Source organism: Palaemon carinicauda, chromosome 12, assembly GCF_036898095.1.
Source record: "Palaemon carinicauda isolate YSFRI2023 chromosome 12, ASM3689809v2, whole genome shotgun sequence".
Taxonomy (NCBI): Eukaryota; Metazoa; Arthropoda; class Malacostraca; order Decapoda; family Palaemonidae; genus Palaemon; species Palaemon carinicauda.
In genome coordinates, this window is record NC_090736.1 from 135,170,199 (window position 1) to 135,190,920 (window position 20,722).

Consider the following 20,722-nt stretch of genomic DNA (forward strand, 5'->3'; position numbering starts at 1 on the left):
CCTTAACCCCCAGGCGTTTTCTTTTTCATGCACGTTTTGCAATATATTTTTTTAAATTGCGCTAACAGCCTTAATTTTCATCATAGGGAGGTCAGGTTGGTCTCATTATTTTGGAAAATGCCTGAAGTTTCTCATAAAGTTATCAAAAATATGCAAAAAAATGTAAATAGCAGTTTTTTGCAAGGACGTACCGGTACATCCAAGGGGGTAAAGGGGTGCGTTTTGTGAAACGTACCAGTACGTCCATTTTGTGGGTGAAAGGGTTAACCATAGTGGTAAAAAGATAGTTGAGTATAGAATCATCCAAGTCTGAATTCCGATAGATCAAACACAAACTTCTATGACCTAAATTTCCTGATATCCACATTCGTAGTATGACTTATGTGGAGTAGGGTATTGTTACAATATTCAGTACCCTTATCCCCTTCCCGTAGAAATGGCATTCAGTTTCAAGGTTACAGGTATCATAAAATGTGTAATAAGCAGCTCAGATGAGTGCCTCATTTGAGGAGCCAAAGTATCTGAGTACTGTATGTTAGAAAATCAGACTGTCTGGAGGCAACCATAAGGTCTCTGATATTGCCATGCACTGAAGTCCTCAAATATTGTAATGCATTAGATGACTCTGCTCAATATCTCCAGACAGGATAAGAATTAAAGGTATTAAAAAAGTTTCATCATACTTGAAAACAAACTCACAGAAATGGTTACAAAAATAATATCTATATAACTAATATTGTATACTGAAAATATAAAAATGCAATTCATAGATAAAAGAGAAAAAGTCTGATAAGATTAGTCAACACACCATGTAAGGCTTAGTACCCTCCAGGATAGCCATTTCAACTAAAGGAAGGAGAGTACCTATAGTAACAGTAGTTTTGAAAATGAATACCATTGAGGAAGAGAGAAGGCAACCTCTTGATAAACCACGGGTACCCATGGCCCTTCTATTAAGCTTGCCCAAAGATCCCTTTAAAGAAAACAAGAGGAAGAGAAAACAGATAGAATTGTGTGCTGGAGTCTACCCTCAAGCAAGAGAACTTGGAGGCTAGAGAACATTGGTTTGAGTTTTAAGGGCCCTAGAATAGCTGTTTGCTATAGGTAGAGAGTCACTTCTATTCATACTAGGTGGAAAGTAGCTACTGAACATTCACAATAGTTAACCACTTGTGTGAAGAAGAATTGTTCACTTTGCCTAGTGTTGTCAAGGCATATTATGAAATAAAATGTGTAGAGAATAGGCTAGACTATTGGGCTTTTGTATAGCCAGATGAAAAAGGAGCTGTTACCAGAGAGAAATCTACTGTTGTACCATCTGGTCACTCAAAGGACCCATTAGCACCCTAGCTGTAGTAGCTCGATGGGTGGCTGGTGCCTTGGCCAACCTACTAACCTGGCTTTCGTCTTGACTTGCATACATTCATCGTTGTATTCCCCGACGACGATGCTGCTTCCCTACAGCTGGCTTAAATGTTACTGAAAGAGCAATTATTTTCACGGGTTTAAGGTTATCCCTTCGTTATATACAACAGAAAACATGTTTTTTCCTTCAGATTAGAATAAATGGGACAATTCCTCTTGAGTTTTAATAAGTTCTGTTCTATACTTTGTCTTCATGAACTCCCTTCAAGTCTAGGTCATTATCTATCACCTTTTCCATGACTGTTTGGGCCTTCCTACAAGTCTTTGTTCAGCTACTTACATATCTATGACTTTTTAGGCAACTTTTCCTCATTCTTTCTTATATGTTCAAACCGTATCGGTCTTTGTGATCCTAACATTTAGTCTACCAATTTTTTGTTGGAATGTAATCGTCCCGCCATACAATATGTACCGTATAAATATTAACATAAGATGTCATAGCTTATGAAAATTACTTCCATTTTTATTTCTTATCAGTGCCCATGTTTCTACTTCACAGAATAGTACTGTACTGGTTGTATGTATCCAATATAAGTCTTTGTTCTCTACTAATAGGAGATTTTCATTTACCAATAGTTTATAAATGATTTCATTCAACTTGCAGTCTCTTAACTTTTTTTATCACTTTTCTCATGACTCCATTATGTGAAAACACTGGATTGGGAACTAGGAGTCTGGTTCACAATCCAGTGTTTCCACATAACGGAAATGAATCTTCAGCCTGTAAGACATGTCCGTACATCATAGCAGGGTTGTCCGAGACATTCTCTTTGCCATTTGCCCTTTTTATCCATTTCAGGCATCTGAAATCAACTTTGTGTATATTCTGTAATCTAAAGAACCACTTATAATACTTACATGTAACAGAGTTTGCCCATAGCAACCACGGGCAATTTCCTAAATGCAATACAGTAGTCACAATTAACTTTATCTTACTGTGGTTGAGTGTCCGTCTTCTCCTTTCCAATTCATTCTTTAACCTCATAAACATTTCCACCAGCTTTCTACTGTTAAGATTAGGTTATGTGACTAAAGTATATCCCAGGGTCCCTTTTCCTGCACCGTTGTAGCTTCTTTCTCTATTATGGTAAACAGCAAAGTAAAGGACTCTGTGTATGTCTGTGCATGTCCTTCATGGACACCAAAACTTATGTCAAACTTCTAATAAACCTACGACTGCCTTCATCCTTCATTTAATGCCATTGTGGTGTAATATCACTCGGTGAGTCTTTCTGGTACAGTACCTTTAGAATGCCATTTCAGTACTAAAACGAAGTTTACTGAAATGTCTTTTTACTTTGGTCTTTTAAAACCTTTTCTTTGCACATAAGACAGTTACCAGACTGCAGTACATGATATCTTTATTTGATCCAGTTCCTGAAAATATGTGTGGCTAGTGTTTAGTGATATGAAAGGAATATTTAACACTTTACCACAAGAAAGGCCATAAAGGCTGTTGAAAATCATCGGCATCATCAGTATCTTGAGAAGTTAGGCATCGTGGTATAGTATTGACCTACAAATGACTAAGCTAAGAATGAATTTGGGATTATCTTGTGAACATTGATATTGAGGGTCGAGGAAATTGATACTACCTTCTCATCATTTGTGATTAAAGGATATGGTTTAAGTGATTATAGCTATCAAGACATCATACTTTGCTTCTGAATGATTTGGGACCTCAGAAATGGGTTATTATCATAGAGGTAGTATGTCCTTGTATCCTTAGAAAGTCTGACTTAAATAAGGGATTTTGATGAAGGAAAAATCTATTTCTGGGCTCAACCTGTGTCGCCCAGTGAACTGCTCTTAAAGCACCATTTCTAAGATATAAATACTGCTAAATATACAAGAGAAAAAAGTTGCATGGAATGCCAGGAATATACCCAGCTCGCTCACCCCTAACAGGTGTCGGTATTAAAATTGGGGCGAGTGAAAACACTACCAGAGATCCCTTTCCAATTAGACTTCTCCCTCCTCAAAATCCCCCGTTACTACGTGTCGTTCAGTATAGCTACTCAACCCCCCCCCCCCCCCCCACACCACCACCACCACTACCTATCCTCCTCCCATCCTCCTCCCATCATTCCTTGTTAGCAATCCTACTCCTGGACTGCAATGTTTTGAGATAGAACCTAAATAACTTCTATGTGAAATCAAGTTGTGGATTCTTGTCTAATATGAAAGATAGGAAAGACAACTGAAGGGTCTTTGAGTGTGTTATTACAAGCATGGTTTTGATATAATTTTCTTAATACTTTAAGAAATGAATTTGATTAAACAAAATTGTTAACACCATTTTTTGCTTTCCATCAAAAGCTAAGTGAGTTTACATACATACATATATACCCAGGCACTTCCCCCAATTTTGGGGGGTAGCCGACATCAACAAATGAAACAAAAACAAAAAAAGGGGACCTCTACTCTCTATGTTCCTCCCAGCCTAACAAGGGACTCAACCGAGTTCAGCTGGTACTGCTAGGGTGCCACAGCCCAGTATTAATTGAGTTTAAAAATACTAAACATGCTACTAGAATCTTTTATTGCAATATTTAATACAAAGGCTGATGAAAAATATACAGTATGTAATTGGGAGAGAGTAAATAGAAACAGGAATGAAAATCAAATAAAGTAAACGAACGGGTGCACTTAATAAAGGGATTTTTACGAAGGAAAAATCTATTTCTGGGCGAGGGACGTGTGTTGCCCAGTGAAATGCTCCTCTAGCACCATTTCTAAGGCATAGTTATTGCTGAATATACCAGAGAAAAAAAAAGATGCATGGAATGCCAGGAATAAACCTAGCTCTCTCACTTTTTGAGTGTCTGTATAGAAAACTGGGGCGTGATTGAACCACGACCATAGATCCCTCACCAATTAGACCTCTCCTTCATCAACATATCCCCTCTTTACCCCTACATCTCCCCTCTTTACCCCTACATCTCCCCACCCTCATCCCCATTCCTCCTCAGCACTTGCGTTGGTCAGACGTGTTTTGTTTTGCTTTGTGTTTTTTGGAAGATGTCCGACGCTTTTTCCTTGAATCTCAAAGTCTAAGGTTTAAAGGTTGAAATGCCGCTCATGAATGGCAGAGGCAAGGGACAGTGATATTGCCCTATCAAGAAGGTTAATGCCATAGAGACTGACCTTATTACATAATTGTGATCCATTCTCAAGCCCCTCCCCATCTAAGCTAGGACCAAGGGGGGCCAGGCAATGTCTTCTGATGACTCGGCAGATAGACCTATAGGCTCCCCCAAAACCCCCATCCTTAGCTCACAAGGATGACGAGGTTTCTGCGACCAAAGAAACTAACGAGTTTGAGCGGGACTCGAACCCCAGTCTGGTATTCATCAGGCAAGGATGTTACCACCAGGCCACTAAGAAGAATGATCTCTGCGGGAAGCATTTAAAGGGCCTAATTTACCCATAGATTTGACAACCCTGCTTTTTCTATCTGGCCCCACCCTAGCAATCTTAGAACATTGAACAGTCTTTATAGTAATTTGTAAAAGCACGTCGCGACCAGAAACTTACTGGCGATTCGACCTGAGCTAGCACGCTGCCTGACCCCGGGGTCGCCTCGGGGCATGTACCACACTGCCAGAGGTTGACCCCGTAGAAAACGGGAAGAGGGAGATAACTATACAAAAAGCTGGTCGGTTAGGTAGAGTTAACCAGTAACTCCTAAGAAGGTAGTTCTAGGTAAGTATGTTAGGAAAAATACAAATTACTTAAAAATTTGTGATATTTGGATAAATGCATAATGCTAATGATAGTTTAGGACAAGAAAGATCAGATAGAATGTATTTGACTTATACTCCAATGAAAGGATGAGCTAAAGCTATTGATTATGACAACAATGAATTGTTCAATTGTGTAATACAGTTAAGGGAATTCTTCACTCTCATAATAGTCATTGATTGCATTGCCTTTTAGCTCTGTGGAGAGGAGATCTTTCTTGATATTAATGTTCTTTTTCATGTCAATTGGCACTTGTGAATTATTTCTGATATTATGAACATAACCTATTTAATATGTGTACTGCATGCTTTAAAACTATACGCTGTATTGGATTGAAGTCATACTGTTTAACGTGATTTATAAGATTTATGTTGAGAGAATGGAAAATGGCTGTCTGCTAAAGAAGGTGATGAATGTAAGAGTTGATGGGAGAAGTACAAGAGGAAGGCCAAGGTTTGGGTGGATGGATGGAGTGAAGGAAGCTCTGGGTGATAGGAGGATAGATGTGAGAGAGGCAAGAGAGCGTGCTAGAAATAGGAATGAATGACGAGCGATTGTGACGCAGTTCCGGTAGGCCCTGCTGCTTCCTCCAATGCCTTGGATGACCGCGGAGGTAGCAGCAGTAGGGGATTCAGCATTATGAAGCTTCATCTGTGGTGGATAATGTGGGAGGGTGGGCTGTGGCACCCTAGCAATACCAGCTGAACTCGGTTGAGTCCCTTGTTAGGCTGGGAGGAATGTAGAGAGTAGAGGTCCCCTTTTTGTTTTTGTTTCATTTGTTGATGTCGGCTACCCCCCCAAAATTGGGGGAAGTGCCTTGGTATATGTATGTATGTATAAGACCTGTTATTAAATACTGTCTATTGCAGGAAATAGTGAAAACCACTGTGGATTTTGGTGATGTGATGGGAATGAGCGTAGTCATGGGCAGAGTTTCAGGCTCTGGACATATTAAAGTGCTTATAACTGGCCTCGGGTGGGCAGCGGCAGATCTCCTCCTGACTAGAACGCTTCCACTTTGGGTTGGGGCTCGAGGACTGGAATTTGATTGGAAATATATCCAGATAAGCTTGGATGCCAACATCAGTTTGGTGAGTAATATTTGTTCATTTTTCTTATCCTATTCTTATTTGAGATATTAATGACTAATTAACTTTAGTTTCATATTGGTGCAAGTGAGAGAGAGAGGCCAGGTCTTCAATAATAATAATAGCAACACCTCACCCACCCTGCTAGTTCTAGGCTTAAGGTCGAAAGTGAGTGTCTCGCTGACTGTCGTGTGGGCAGTGTTTATACCTGTCATCCTGCCAGTAGCTATAAATATCTTGTTAAAAGTTTAACCCTTTTACCCCCCAAGCTATTTGGAACTTTCCAACCCTTAACCCCCTGGCATTTTCTTTTTCAAGCACATTTTGCAATAAATTTTTTTTAAATTGCTCTAACAGCCTTAATTTTTGTCATAGAGAAGTCAGGTTGGTCTCATTCTTTTGGAAAATGCCTGAAGTTTCTCATAAAGTTATCAAAAATATGCAAAAAAATGTAAATAGCAGTTTTTTGCAAGGATGTACCGGTACGTCCGTGGGGGTAAAGGGATGAGTTTTGTGAAATGTACCAGTACGTCCTTTGGGGGTAAAAGGGGTTAACAGCCTTCCCATCTTTGCTGAAGCCATACCCTATTGAAGGATTCTGGTTTGTACAGTTAAGAAAAGGACAAATTCCTTTCAAGGTTTGTGATATTTCACTGTCTCAAATCAAGAGAGCTCAAGTTTTTTCTGTACAGTATGTGAATGTAGTCTGCCTTTTAATTACACTTGATTGGTTTTTGGAAATCATTGTTTATCTCAGAATTTGAGTAGATTCTGATAGTCATATGAGTTATTTGCAAGGGATAGTGGCGAATATACTTTATATACAGTATATAGTGTTTATATTGTTATGAGCAATGCAATATTAATGACTGTACTTTCACAGCAATCTACCCTATTACAGAGGCAAAGAATATCCTTATACTATATTTATACTTTGCACTTTTACACTTCTAAAGTATAGTACTTCTAATCTCTACATTTAAATTAAGATTAAATAATATTAAAATCCATTTTGAGTTCACTGAAGAGAGCATCTCTTTATGACTGATAATGTGAGACTCAAAATAATTGCAAAGGTAGAGTTGATTGTTATATCAAATGTAGATCCTTCCACTTCCATACAGAACTAGTGTTACGTAATCTCTGAACATGTAGCAGAATCCTGAAAATGTTTGAATTATCCTGGACTTACAAATGTGAGATTTAAAGTAACAATTCTGACCATTTCAGAATGTTCATCTGCACTTTTTACAGCCTGTGGAAAAAATATATTACAATACTTGATAATATTCATCTTAACAAAAAATTATATAATTGGTATTCCAAAGTTTTGAATAATAAAACAGTAAAACTAGAGTTCGAGTTAGAATAAAGCTAACTTACAATGTTTTTATCTTGAAAATACCATTCCTTATACAAAAATTACCCTATAATTGTTTGAATATGAAAAATAGAATTATATTGGCAATAAAGTACTCGTACACCACTCTTGCTGCTTTAACTTAGTCTGCTACAATGTTGTGTTTTGTGTTTCCTGCGATACTCTCAACTCTTAACCCTTTTACCCCCAGGCTGGTTGGAAATTTCCAACCCTTAACCCCCAAGGGTTATTTTTGTTCAAGCACATTTTGCAGTATATATTTTTTTTAATTGCTCTAACAGCTTTAAATTTCGTTATAGAGAGGTCAGGTTGGTCTCATTCTCTTGGAAAATGTCTGAATTTTCTAAAAAAAAATTATGAAAAATATGCAAAAAAAATTTCAATAGCATTTTTTTGCAAGGACGTACCGGTACATCCATGGGGTTAAAGGGGTGAGTTTTGTGAAACGTACCTGTACGTTCTTTGGTGGTAAAAGGGTTAACCAGTCGCTCTAAAGTGTCATGGACTACCTCATAATTTTCTTACTCCTTACCGGTACAGCAGGACTGTTTTATCTCCCAAGCACTGTACATGGTTAAGCATTCCTTTTCAGTGTTAGAGTACACTAACTGTAATAATTTTACTTCAAGTTTCATATTTGAATAAGTGATTTTTATATCTCTTGAAATATGCCATCTTGAAATTCTTGCAAAAATAGTAAGTTTGTCCCTCATTTGATATCATGAAAGTATGCTACATGCAGTATTATTATTATTATTATTATTATTATTATTATTATTATTATTATTATTATTAATACTTGGCAACCTACAACCCTTGATGGAAAAGCAAGAATTCTTTTAAGAAACAGGTGTATTATTCTTGTATTGTCAATATAAAATTCATAAGTTACCTGTATTTTAACTCCAACTCTGTTTTTCTTATAGTTTTTTAATTATTCAAAACTTTGGAATAACAGTTATATACATTTTTGTTGTAGAGATACATACATACATATACCAAAGGCACTTCCCCCAATTTTGGGGGGTAGCCGACATCAACAAATGAAACAAAAACAAAAAAGGGGACCTCTACTCTCTACGTTCCTCCAGCCTAACAAGGGACTCAACCGAGTTCAGCTGGTACTGCTAGGGTGCCACAGCCCACCCTCCCACATTATCCACCACAGATGAAGCTTCATAATGCTGAATCCCCTACTGCTGCTACCTCCACGGTCATCTAAGGCATCGGAGGAAGCAGCAGGGCCTACCGGAACTGTGTCACAATCGCTCGCCATTCATTCTTATTTCTAGCACGCTCTCTTGCCCCTCTCACGTCTATCCGCCTATCACCCAGAGCTTCCTTCACTCCATCCATCCACCCAAACCTTGGCCTTCCTCTTGTACTTCTCCCATCAACTCTTGCATTCATCACCTTCTTTAGCAGACAGCCATTTTCCATTCTCTCAACATGGCCAAACCACCTCAACACGTTCATATCCACTCCAGCTGCTAACTCATTTCTTACACCCGTTCTCACTCTCACCACTTCGTTCCTAACCCTATCTACTCAAGATACACCAGCCATATTCCTTAGACACTTCATCTCAAACACATTCAATTTCTGTCTCTCCATCACTTTCATTCCCCACAACTCCGATCCATACATCACAGTTGGTACAATCACTTTCTCATATACAGTAGGGTCCCGAATTAAGCGTGTTCGAATTACACGATTCCCCTTTTCCGCGATAGCTATTTTTCAAAAATAAATTTTCTGTATCGGCGAGGCTGTTCAAAGTTCGCGAGTCAAGCACTACAAAATGTATCAAATCTATTGTCTTTTTAAGTATATTGGTAGCCCTAAATACGGTGATTTATAATAAATGTTACAAAACAATATTAACATTACATTTCATTAACATAATTTCATAATGAATAGCCAATTTAAGGATAAAATTCCACATCAACAATGAAATCAACTGTTAACTGTGCGAGTCCAGCTGACAAAATGTAAACAGAAATGTGGTTACGTTCTCGGTAATCTTTATCTTTCTCCAACCTTACGATAATTGTAATGGTAGTGTTAATGATGGTATATTAAAGCATTATTTTTGTTTAGTACAGTATATTTAAAAGCCTTATTTTTCCCTCTGGGCGTTCAAGGTTTTCACGAGTAGACTGGGTTCGTTTATTGGCAGTGAATAGCCTAAACTTCGGTAACGAGTCGTCAATATTTTGTCATATTTTAAACAGTATACATTTGATTTACAAACATTGGTTTTGTAGAGTAGACGGTAAAATAAAATCTAGAGAGAGAGAGAGAGAGAGAGAGAGAGAGAGAGAGAGAGAGAGAGAGAGAGAGATTTGATGGCAGAAATTCTCTCTCTCTCTCTCTCTCTCTCTCTCTCTCTCTCTCTCTCTCTCTCTCTCTCTCTCTCTCTCCGTAAGAAATAAAACCATAGTTCACATATGGCAACTTGAGTTTAAGAATGAAATTAACATGAATATTGTTAGTTGTGGCGATCAATTCCTCGCTTCAGAGGGTACACGAAACAAAAACACGACATTCAATTACAACAGCTGATTCTCTCTCTCTCTCTCTCTCTCTCTCTCTCTCTCTCTCTCTCTCTCTCTCTCTCTCTCTCTCGTTATACAATACTTACAAATAGATGAAGAAACCAAAATCGGTTTTCTTGAAGTGTCAATTAAATACAAAACGAAAAAATTATACCGTGTATACATCCATTTCAATCATAGCTTAAAATACGGTAACCGATTTCGTCCGCAAACCACTATTTTTTAGGAAACACCATTCTATTCCAGAAAATTTTTACTCTTTAAATGTCAATTGCGCTATAATAAAACATGTACTTATGTTGTTAAATTTCGGGTGTGTTTTAAAAATCGAGTATTGCTAACTTATTTTTGTTTTACTTTTGGCTGTGATCACATCAGCTGATGTCTAGCTTCCGCGCGAATACAATAACAAAGAATTATTTACACCATTTCTTAACTTATTCAAACCATCTATACAGTTAATATTACATAAACACCAATGTGTTATAACCTATCATATTTATTGTTTAGTACTTTAAAACCATCCTCTCTCTCTCTCTCTCTCTCTCTCTCTCTCTCTCTCTCTCTCTCTCTCTCTCTCTCTCTCTCTCTCTCTCTCTCTCTCTCTCTCATCGAACGTTATAGCGGTAACCTAATTGTTCGGTGACTTTAAAAATAGGCCTAGTAATTTCTTCTTTTACCTTTTTTGCATATGGATCCATAACTGAGGTGGGTACAAGTTGACTTATAACTGAAGTTAGGAAAAGTATTTTGGATATGGAAAGGACAATTATCTTTCGTAACAGTTTAGAATTTCGTAAGTTATCACTCTGTCATTAGCGGCAGTTTGCTATTGTGGATTAAACGCATAGGGAAAAAAATGTCCAGCTTTGCTACGAATTTAGGAATTTATATGGATACGGTAAGTAAAATATTTGTAATAACAATGTTTACTAAATGTTTGTAATATCATTAGTTATGACTTAGATCATGTGTGTTTAATGCATTCGTTTGTTTATTATGATCGAAGATGGAGCGTAAACAAATGGAAGGTTTCCGTTTCAGGCGGCATCATAAAGAAAAACATTTCATAAATGGCATTCATTTCCTTTATTTGAAAGTTCTAATAAAAAATAATTAGAACATTGGTAATAACAAATTCAACATATAATCTATACTTGGTAAAATTGCTGTCAATTCAAAAACACAGATGTATAAATGCGTCTGTTTCTTCGTTGTGATCAGAGATAAACGTAAACAAAACATTGGTTGTCGTTTTCTATTGTGCTTTTTAGCGTGTTTAGGAAACGCATGATATAAAATCACCTTTATTTTGATAATTCTGGACTTTCAATCATACAACAAGCTAGTCTATAGAGTGATGGTTTTGCTATTCACCAGTTGTATTATACAATAGATATGACAAACATTAAAATTTGTCTGTATTTTGGATTGTGTTATAACGGGAAATATATGGTGTTTACACCTATCCTGGTTGTACTTTTAACCATTTTTCAAGTTATTAGAACTTTAAAGTATATTAAATGTTTTATTTATTTACAAAAACAATTTGATATTATAAAGAAATACAGTATAGTACAAAGAAAGTATTGGAAATGGGTAGTAAACACATTTGAATAGGCAAATTGCTGGTTGCCATGGCCACAATGGAATTATTTCTGTTAGTTGTGTGTTTCGAAATTCGCGATTTTCCATTTACACGAGGTCATTAATCGACCAAATTCTCGCATAATTCGGGACCCTACTGTAGAACTCTCTTTACATTCATGCCCAACCCTCTATTTTTTACCACTCCCTTAACTGCCCCCAACACTTTGCAACCTTCATTGACTCTCTGACGTACATCTGCTTCCACTCCACCATTTGCTGCAACAACAGACCCCAAGTACTTAAACTGATCCACCTCCTCAAGTAACTCTTCATTCAACATGACATTCAACCTTGCACCACCTTCCCTTCTCGTACATCTCATAACCTTACTCTTACCCACGTTAACTCTCAACTTCCTTCTCTCACACATTTCCAAATTCTGTCACTAATCGGCCAAGCTTCTCTTCTGTGTCTGCAACCAGTACAGTATCATCCGCAAACAACAACTGATTTACCTCTCATTCATGGTCATTCTCGTCTACCAGTTTTAATCCTCGTCCAAGCACTCGAGCATTCATCTCTCTCACCACTCCATCAACATACAAGTTAAACAACCACAGCGACATCAGACATCCCTGTCTCAGCCCCACTCTCACCGGAAACCAATCACTCACTTCATTTCCTATCCTAACACATGCTTTACTACCTTTGTAGAAACTTTTCACGGCTTGCAACAACCTTCCACCAACTCCATATAACCTCATCACAATCTACATTGCTTCCCTATCAACTCTATCATACGCTTTCTCCAGATCCATAAACGCAACATACACCCCCTTACCTTTTATTAAATATTTCTCGCATATCTGCCTTACTGTAAAATCTGATTCATACAACCCCTACCTCTTCTAAAACCACCCTGTATTTCTAAGATTGCATTCTCTGTTTTATCCTTAATCCTATTAATCATTACTCTACCATACACTTTTCCAACTACACTTAACAAATTAATACCTCTCGAATTACAACACTCATGCACATCTCCCTTACCCTTATATAGTGGTACAATACATGCACAAACCCAATCTGCTGGTACCATTGACAACACAAAACACATTAAACAATCTCACCAACCATTCAAGTACAGTCACCCCCTTCCTTCAACATCTCAGCTCTCACGCCATCCATACCAGACGCTTTTCCTACTCTCGTTTCATCTAGTGCTCTCCTCACTTCATCTATTGTAATCTCTATCTCATTCTCATCTCCCATCACTGGCACCTCAACACCTGCAACAGCAATTATATCTGCCTCCCTATTATCCTCAACATTCAGTAAACTTTCAAAATATTCCGCTCATCTTTTCCTTGCCTCCTCTCCTTTTAACAACCTTCCATTTCCATCTTTCATTGTCTCTTCAATTCTTGAGCCAGCCTTCCTTACTCTCTTCACTTCTTTCCAAAACTTCTTCTTATTCTCTTCATATGACTGACCCAGTCCCTGACCCCACCTCAGGTCAGCTGCCCTCTTTGCCACACGTATATTGCGCTTTACTTCCACATTTTTCTCTATATTTTTCATACTTCTCTATACTATTACTCTGCAGCCATTCTTCAAAAGCCCTCTTTTTCTCTTCCACTTTTACCTTCACTCCTTCATTCCACCATTCACTGCCCTTCCTCATGCTGCCTTCAACAACCTTCTTGCCACACACATCACTTGCAATCCCAACAAAATTTTCTTTTACTAACTTCCACTCCTCCTCTAAATTGCCAGTTTCTCTTACTTTTACTTCGTCATATGTCATTTTCAACCTTTCCTGATATTTACTTTTTACCCCCAGTTTTATTAGCTCTTCAACCCTCACTAACTCCCTTTTACATCTACCTACTCTATTCCCCCACTCTTTTGCTACAACTAATTTTCCTTCCACCAAAAAATGATCAGACGTACCGTTAGCCATACCCCTAAACACGTACACGTCTTTCAATCTTCCAAACATTCTTTTAGTTATCAACACATAATCCATTAATGCCCTTTCTACTACTATTCCATTTGCCACTCTTACCCATGTATACTTATTTTTATCTTTCTTTTTGAAAAAGCTATTACTTATCACCATCTCTTGCTCAACACACACATCTACCAGTCTCTCACCACTCTCATTTTCACCTGGTACGCCATCTTCCCAATGACACCTTCTACCTCTTCAGCGCCCACTCTAGCATTTAAGTCACCCATGACAACTACATAATTCCTTCTACCCAGTCCTTCTACACACCTAGTTAATTCATTCCAGAACTCATTCCGCTCTTCTTCACTTTTCTCACTACCTGGCCCATACGCACTGACAAACGCCCAACATTCCCTACCCAACCTAACCCGTACCCACATTAACCTAGATGATATCTCCATCCATTCCACTACTTTACCTGTCATCCATTCACTCAGCAATAAAGCCACACCCTCTCTCGCTCTTCCCCTTTCAATCCCAGGCACTCTACCAGACATTTCACCAAACATCACTTCACCCTTTCCTTTTATCTTCGTCTCAAACAAGGCCAATACATCCATCCTTCTATTCCTAAACATACTTCCAATTTCACATCTTTTACTCTTTATCGTACTACATCCATGCACATTCAAACACCCCAAAACTAGAGTGCGGGGAGCAGTCACTCTCCCCCCAGCTCCATCTCTTTGTCGATGTCTCACAGGATGTAGATACAGATACCTACCTAGCAATATATTAAGAAATGTATGAAAAAAGGATGTCATATACAGTACCTTAAATTTTTTTTCCTTTTCTTAACCCCAGTTTTCATTCATCAAACACTTTCTGTAGAAGTTTATTTCACTTAATTTAGTTCAATCATTCCTTTACTATGGTGATCTGAGGATCTGCAAGATTGCTGTAGTTTGCAAATTTCCAGTAGTACTGTATCCTATTAATCTTAGGAATAACGTCACTTGTATCTTGTTCTTAGGCGGTGATGCATTCTGAATCATCTTCAGTTTGTTTTCATCTGTGGGAATTTCATTACAGCTGTCTTTGTCAGTTTGGTTTCATCCGTGGGAATTTCATTACAGCTGTCTTTGTCAGTTTGGTTTCATCCATGGGAATTTCATTACAATGTCTTTGTCAGTTTGGTTTCATTCGTAGGAATTTCATTACAGCTGTCTTTGTCTGTTTGGTTTCATGGGAATTTCATTACAGCTGTCTTTGTCAGTTTGGTTTCATCCGTGGGAATTTCATATTGTTAGTTTGGTTTCATGGGAATTTCATTACAGCTGTCTTTGTCAGTTTGTTTTCATCCGTAGGAATTTCATTACAGCTGTCTTTGTCAGTTTAGTTTCATTGGAATTTCTTTGTCAGTTTGGTTTCATCCGTAGGAATTTCATTACAGCTGTCTTTGTCAGTTTGGTTTCATCCGTAGGAATTTCATTACAGCCGTCTTTGTTAGTTTGGTTTCATGGGAATTTCATTACAGCAGTCTTTGTCAGTTTGGTTTCATGGGAATTTCATTACAGCTGTCTTTGTGTCCTAGGAATTCTTCTTCATAACCAGTGTTAGCTTCACTTTGGAATAGGTTCTCGAGTCCCTGGATGTAATCTCAACTCTTACTAGCATCTTGACTATTGAAGCCTGCTATCCTGTTTATTGTTACTTTCGCCAACAAAGTTGGGAGGAGGTTATGTTTTAGCCCCTATTTGTCTCTTTGTTTGTTTATGATCAACTTCTTGGCCACAATTTTACTCATAGAATATTGAAACTTTCTGAGATTAATTGTTCTGTTGAGATGTTTAAGTGATTCAATTTTAGAAATCTTAGGTCAAAGGTCAAGGGCAAGCAAAAGATTGACCGAATTAACCCTAAGGCATGCTGGTTTTGAGAAATAAGCTGCCGTGGTGGAGGTCTGCACTCTGAGTGCTTTTCTACTTTAGATGGCATTCTCTTGAACTGATAACATTCACTCATCGCCATGAATTCTCTCCTTTTGTTGTTCTGTTAGAATTTGTTAATCTCCTATGCTCATTTTTACATTAGTAATGAACATGTCATTTTGAAGTTTTACTATCATAGGATTGAAACTGGTAGACGAGAATGACCATGAATGGGAGGTAAATCAGTTGCTGTTTGCGGATGATACTGTACTGGTTGCAGACGCGGAAGAGAAGCTTGGCCGATTAGTGACAGAATTTGGAAGGGTGTGTGAAAGAAGGAAGTTGAGAGTTAATGTGGATAAGAGTAAGGTTATGAGATGTACAAGAAGGGAAGGTGGTGCAAGGTTGAATGTCATGTTGAATGGAGAGTTACTTGAGGAGGTGGATCAGTTTAAGTACTTGGGGTCTGTTGTTGCAGCAAATGGTGGAGTGGAAGCAGATGTACGTCAGAGAGTGAATGAAGGATGCAAAGTGTTGGGGGCAGTTAAGGGAGTAGTAAAAAATAGAGGGTTGGGCATGAATGTAAAGAGAGTTCTATATGAGAAAGTGATTGTACCAACTGTGATGTATGGATCGGAGTTGTGGGGAATGAAAGTGACGGAGAGACAGAAATTGAATGTGTTTGAGATGAAGTGTCTAAGGAGTATGGCTGGTGTATCTCGAGTAGATAGGGTTAGGAACGAAGTAGTGAGGGTGAGAACGGGTGTAAGAAATGAGTTAGCAGCTAGAGTGGATATGAATGCGTTGAGGTGGTTTGGCCATGTTGAGAGAATGGAAAATGGCTGTCTGCTAAAGAAAGTGATGAATGCAAGAGTTGATGGGAGAAGTACAAGAGGATTGCCAAGGTTTGGGTGGATGGATGGAGTGAAGGAAGCTCTGGGTGATAGGAGGATAGATGTGAGCAAGGCAAGAGAGCGTGCTAGAAATAGGAATGAATGGCGAGCGATTGTGACGCAGTTCCGGTAGGCCCTGCTGCTTCCTCCGGTGCCTTGGATGACCAGGGAGGTAGCAGCAGTAGGGGATTCAGCATTATGAAGCTTCATCTGTGGTGGATAATGTGGGAGCGTGGGCTTTGCCACCCTAGCAGTACCAGACGAACTCGGTTGAGTCCCTTGTTAGGCTGGGAGGAATGTAGAGAGGAGACGTCCCCTTTTTTGTTCCATTTGTTTGATGTCGGCTACCCCCCAAAATTGGGGGAAGTGCCTTGGTATATGTTTGTATGTATGTACTATCATAGCCATTTAACCTTATTAGTTTATTGTTGAACTGGGTCACTTCATTAAGTTGACATTAATCGATACAGAACTAGTTTGATTCATCCTTTTTTTTTTCCTGACTGCTCTATTGGTATTATATTCTGAAATAGAATTATTTGATTATGCTCACGCTTCTAAAGTTAATGTTAATATGTCTTGATAACCACTAGGACATGAATTACCTGTGCTATGCCACTCTAATGTTTTTATTATTATTATTATTACTACTATTATTATTACTAGCTAAGCTACAATCTTAGTTGGAAAAACAGGAGGCTATAAGCCCAAGGTCTCCAACAAAGAAAAATACCCCAGTACAGTAATGAACAATTAACATAAGATATTTTTAGAATCAGTAACAATGGTAGAATAGATCTGTCATAATACATAAACCAAACTATGAAGAGAGACTAAATGTCAGATTGTTCAACATAAAAACAATTGCTGCGAGTTTGAACATTTGAAGCATAGATCGATGTTATCTTATGACAGAATGCTATGAGTGTTCGAAAAATAAGGGTATGAACAATATCATCTTCATTCCCACAAAACAAATTATTGTATAGTTCAATTGCTCAGTTTCTGTGCTAAATTTGTCAGCAATTTAGCAGTTTGGATCCCAGCGGGAATTGCCAGTGTTGAAGTCAACAAGTACGAGTAGTAGTAATGTTTTGGGCCATATATTTACGGTACTTTACTTACTTTACTTTACTTTGATGGCTGCTTTTCCAGTCCCATACAGCAGGGGAACCCCACTCTCTACAGGACCTCCACTGTCGTTTTACCTTGTTCATTCACAGTATTTATCTTTTCAAGTCACATATTGTTCATTTACTGTTAAATTGTCACTGTCAAAAGACTCATGAAATAAGAAAGTCTTCAGTTTCCTTTTGAAAGCCTTAATGCCTTCAATCATTCGAATGTTTCGTGGGAGCTTATTATATGGTCTCGGGGCTGCATATTTAAAGGCTCTGGAGCCTAAAGTAGACATAAATCTAGGTTCCAACACTTTGAAGCCATCTGTAACTATTCTCGTGTCGACACGATTTGTTTGCTGCGCAATATGTAGCAATTCTCTTAAGTATTTTGGACGACCGGTTCTGATAACTTGGTGGGTTATTGTACATATTTTAAATTCAATTCTCGCTTTAATCGGCAGCCAGTTTAAATCAATTAGTATAGGGGTGATCCTTTCTCTAGGTGGGACACCTTTTATCAGTCTTGGTCCTCTGTTTATTATGTTTTGTAATTTCTCAAGTTGGACTTTTGGTAAGTTGTAGTAGATAGAGTTGCAGTAGTTAATCCTGGTAATAACACAGTTTATCTTTATCACAAATTTCTTAACAGAATTTTCGTCCAGGTACTTTTTTATAAACGCAATATTTCTTAGATGATAACCAGCACTTTTTATTACATTATTTATTTGGGCATTTAGAGACAGGTTATAGTCAAAAAAATACACCTAGATCTTGAACTTTATTAGATATCGGCTCCGAGTCATTATTTATGTTCATTTGAATATAACCTAAGTTTCTCATGCTGATTCTCTTGCCCACCACCATGAATTCATTTTTATTCTCATTTAATTTTAGTTGTTTAAATGTCATCCATTCTCTAACGCTATCAAGGATTCGGTTTAGAGTTTCAGTAGTGTCATGTGTATCATTTATGGAGAAGTAAAATTGTGTGTCATCTGCAAATAGTTTAAACTTCACGCCATGCCTTTGTAGCATTTTCGATAGACCAATAGTATAGATGCAGAATAAGATTGGGTCAAGTACATTCCCCTGGGGTACCCCTCTGTTTAAGGGTGCATATGATGAATAAGAGTTTCCAATTTGTACACAGTAATTTCTACCAACCAAGTAGTCTTTTAGGTATTCGAAAGCTTGATCTTGATCGAGCAATATTAAAATACCACATTTATTTTCATCCATCATTTCTAGCATATCATTTACAACAGAGCAGATGGCTGTCTCTGTAGAGTATAGTTTTCTGTAGGCAAATTGGTTGTCAGACAAAGCTTCTATTACTTCTAAGTGGCTGACTAGTTATTCAAGAATTACATATTCAAGCATTTTTGAGACAAAGGATAGATTTGAAATAGGTCTATATGAGCTTAATTCCTGGTAGTCCAGTGCATTTTTCAGAACTGGTGTGACTATAGCCATTTTCTCAGATTTAGGAAACTTACATTCATCAATGCTTGCATTTGCTATTCTCATTATTATTTCGGCTAGACTAGAAAAGTCTCTCTCTCCAATTACTTCAGAGATTGGCTTAGGATCGATCGTGCAGTTTGTTTTCTTTGCTTTCTTGATCATTCTGGTGATGTCATCTTGTGTTATGTTGTTAAATCGTATTAATTTTGTCTGTGTGCCTGGTGTATCATTAATCTGATGTTGAGTATTTACAAATGATCTGGTTATGTTTTCAATTTTGTTTCTAAAGAATACGGGAAAATTATTTGCTAGTTCCTGGTCACTGTATCCATCAGGTAGCTTCTTTTCTTTTACATTTCCCATTATACCTTTCAGGAGACGGTGTAACTTATTTATGTCTGCTGCTGCTTCGAGGATCTCTGTCTTAAAGTTTTCACTTTTTTTCTTTCTTAGTAGGTAGTTATATTGACACGCAGCAGTTTTTTATTCTACCCAAGTACTTTTTAACCTATTCCACTTTCTTTCTTTACGTCTTTTTTCCCTCTTTTTTTACCAAAGTCTCTCCATCAAACCAAGGAGATTGGTCTTTTTCCATCGGTGGGCACATGGTATCATATTCACTTTTATTGTAAGTGGTCATAAGACAGTTAGCACACTGTATTATACTATTTTGTACATTCAGTATTTGTTTATTACTGCTATAAATTTCAGTTCTGAGTTTATCATCAGTTTTTACTCGTAATTTTAATGTTTTACTCTCAATGTGTTGGCTACATAAAACACTCCTGATTATATTCAGTTGTGAATCTGTATAATTCACCTAAGTGAAATCTGGTTTGAATTTCATTTGCAACATTCCACTTGATTATATAAGGATATAAATCATTAAAAAAATGGAATGACTTCTCCATTCAAGGGGTTAACTAATACACTGTAATTGTTCAACAGGTATTTTTACTTGGTAAGGTTAGAAGAGACACTTGAGCTACTGTAAGCATCTCTTCTATAAGGACACACCTAAATCGAACCATTGTTCTCTTGTCTTGGATAGTGTGCTATGGTCTTCCACTGTCCTGGGGTAGAGTTCTCTTGCTTGAGGATACATTCAGGCACACGATTGTTTCCTTATTTCCTTTTCCCATTATTGCTTTATTATTTCTATAAACTGCTAGGGTTGAGTATTCATTATTGCTTATTCTCATTGTTTCAGTGTAAGGTTTTGAAAAACCCAACAATTTTAAAAGCAGGACTTTGAAATCTAGAGCACAAGCAGTATGATATGGAAATGAAAGTTCCTGCTTGCTAACATCATTATGATGTTCCCTAGAAAAGGGGAAAGAACTCAAAGTACTCTGGTCTGAAAGCCACTGAAAGAATTGCTTTGAAATCTCTATTAAAATCCTCATATTGTTCCAGGTTTAGATATTCATCTACCAGAGATAGTGATGATCATCAGTATTTCAAAAGAATACATTCTGATTTCTATATAGTTTTACAAGAGAATACATTCTGATCTCTATATAGCATTGCAAAAGAATACATTCAGATTTTATATAGTACATTACTGTATTGC

At 37.6% G+C, this 20,722-nt stretch overlaps 1 protein-coding gene across 1 annotated transcript in view; it reads left to right on the plus strand.

The window, feature by feature from the left end:
* Positions 1 to 20,722, plus strand: part of LOC137651301 (BOS complex subunit TMEM147) — a 46,989-nt gene that overhangs the window by 22,645 nt on the left and 3,622 nt on the right. The window contains exon 3 of the mRNA XM_068384572.1: positions 6,039 to 6,260. Within this exon, the coding sequence (XP_068240673.1) occupies positions 6,039 to 6,260 (222 nt within the window). The remainder of the gene's footprint in view (positions 1 to 6,038; positions 6,261 to 20,722) is intronic.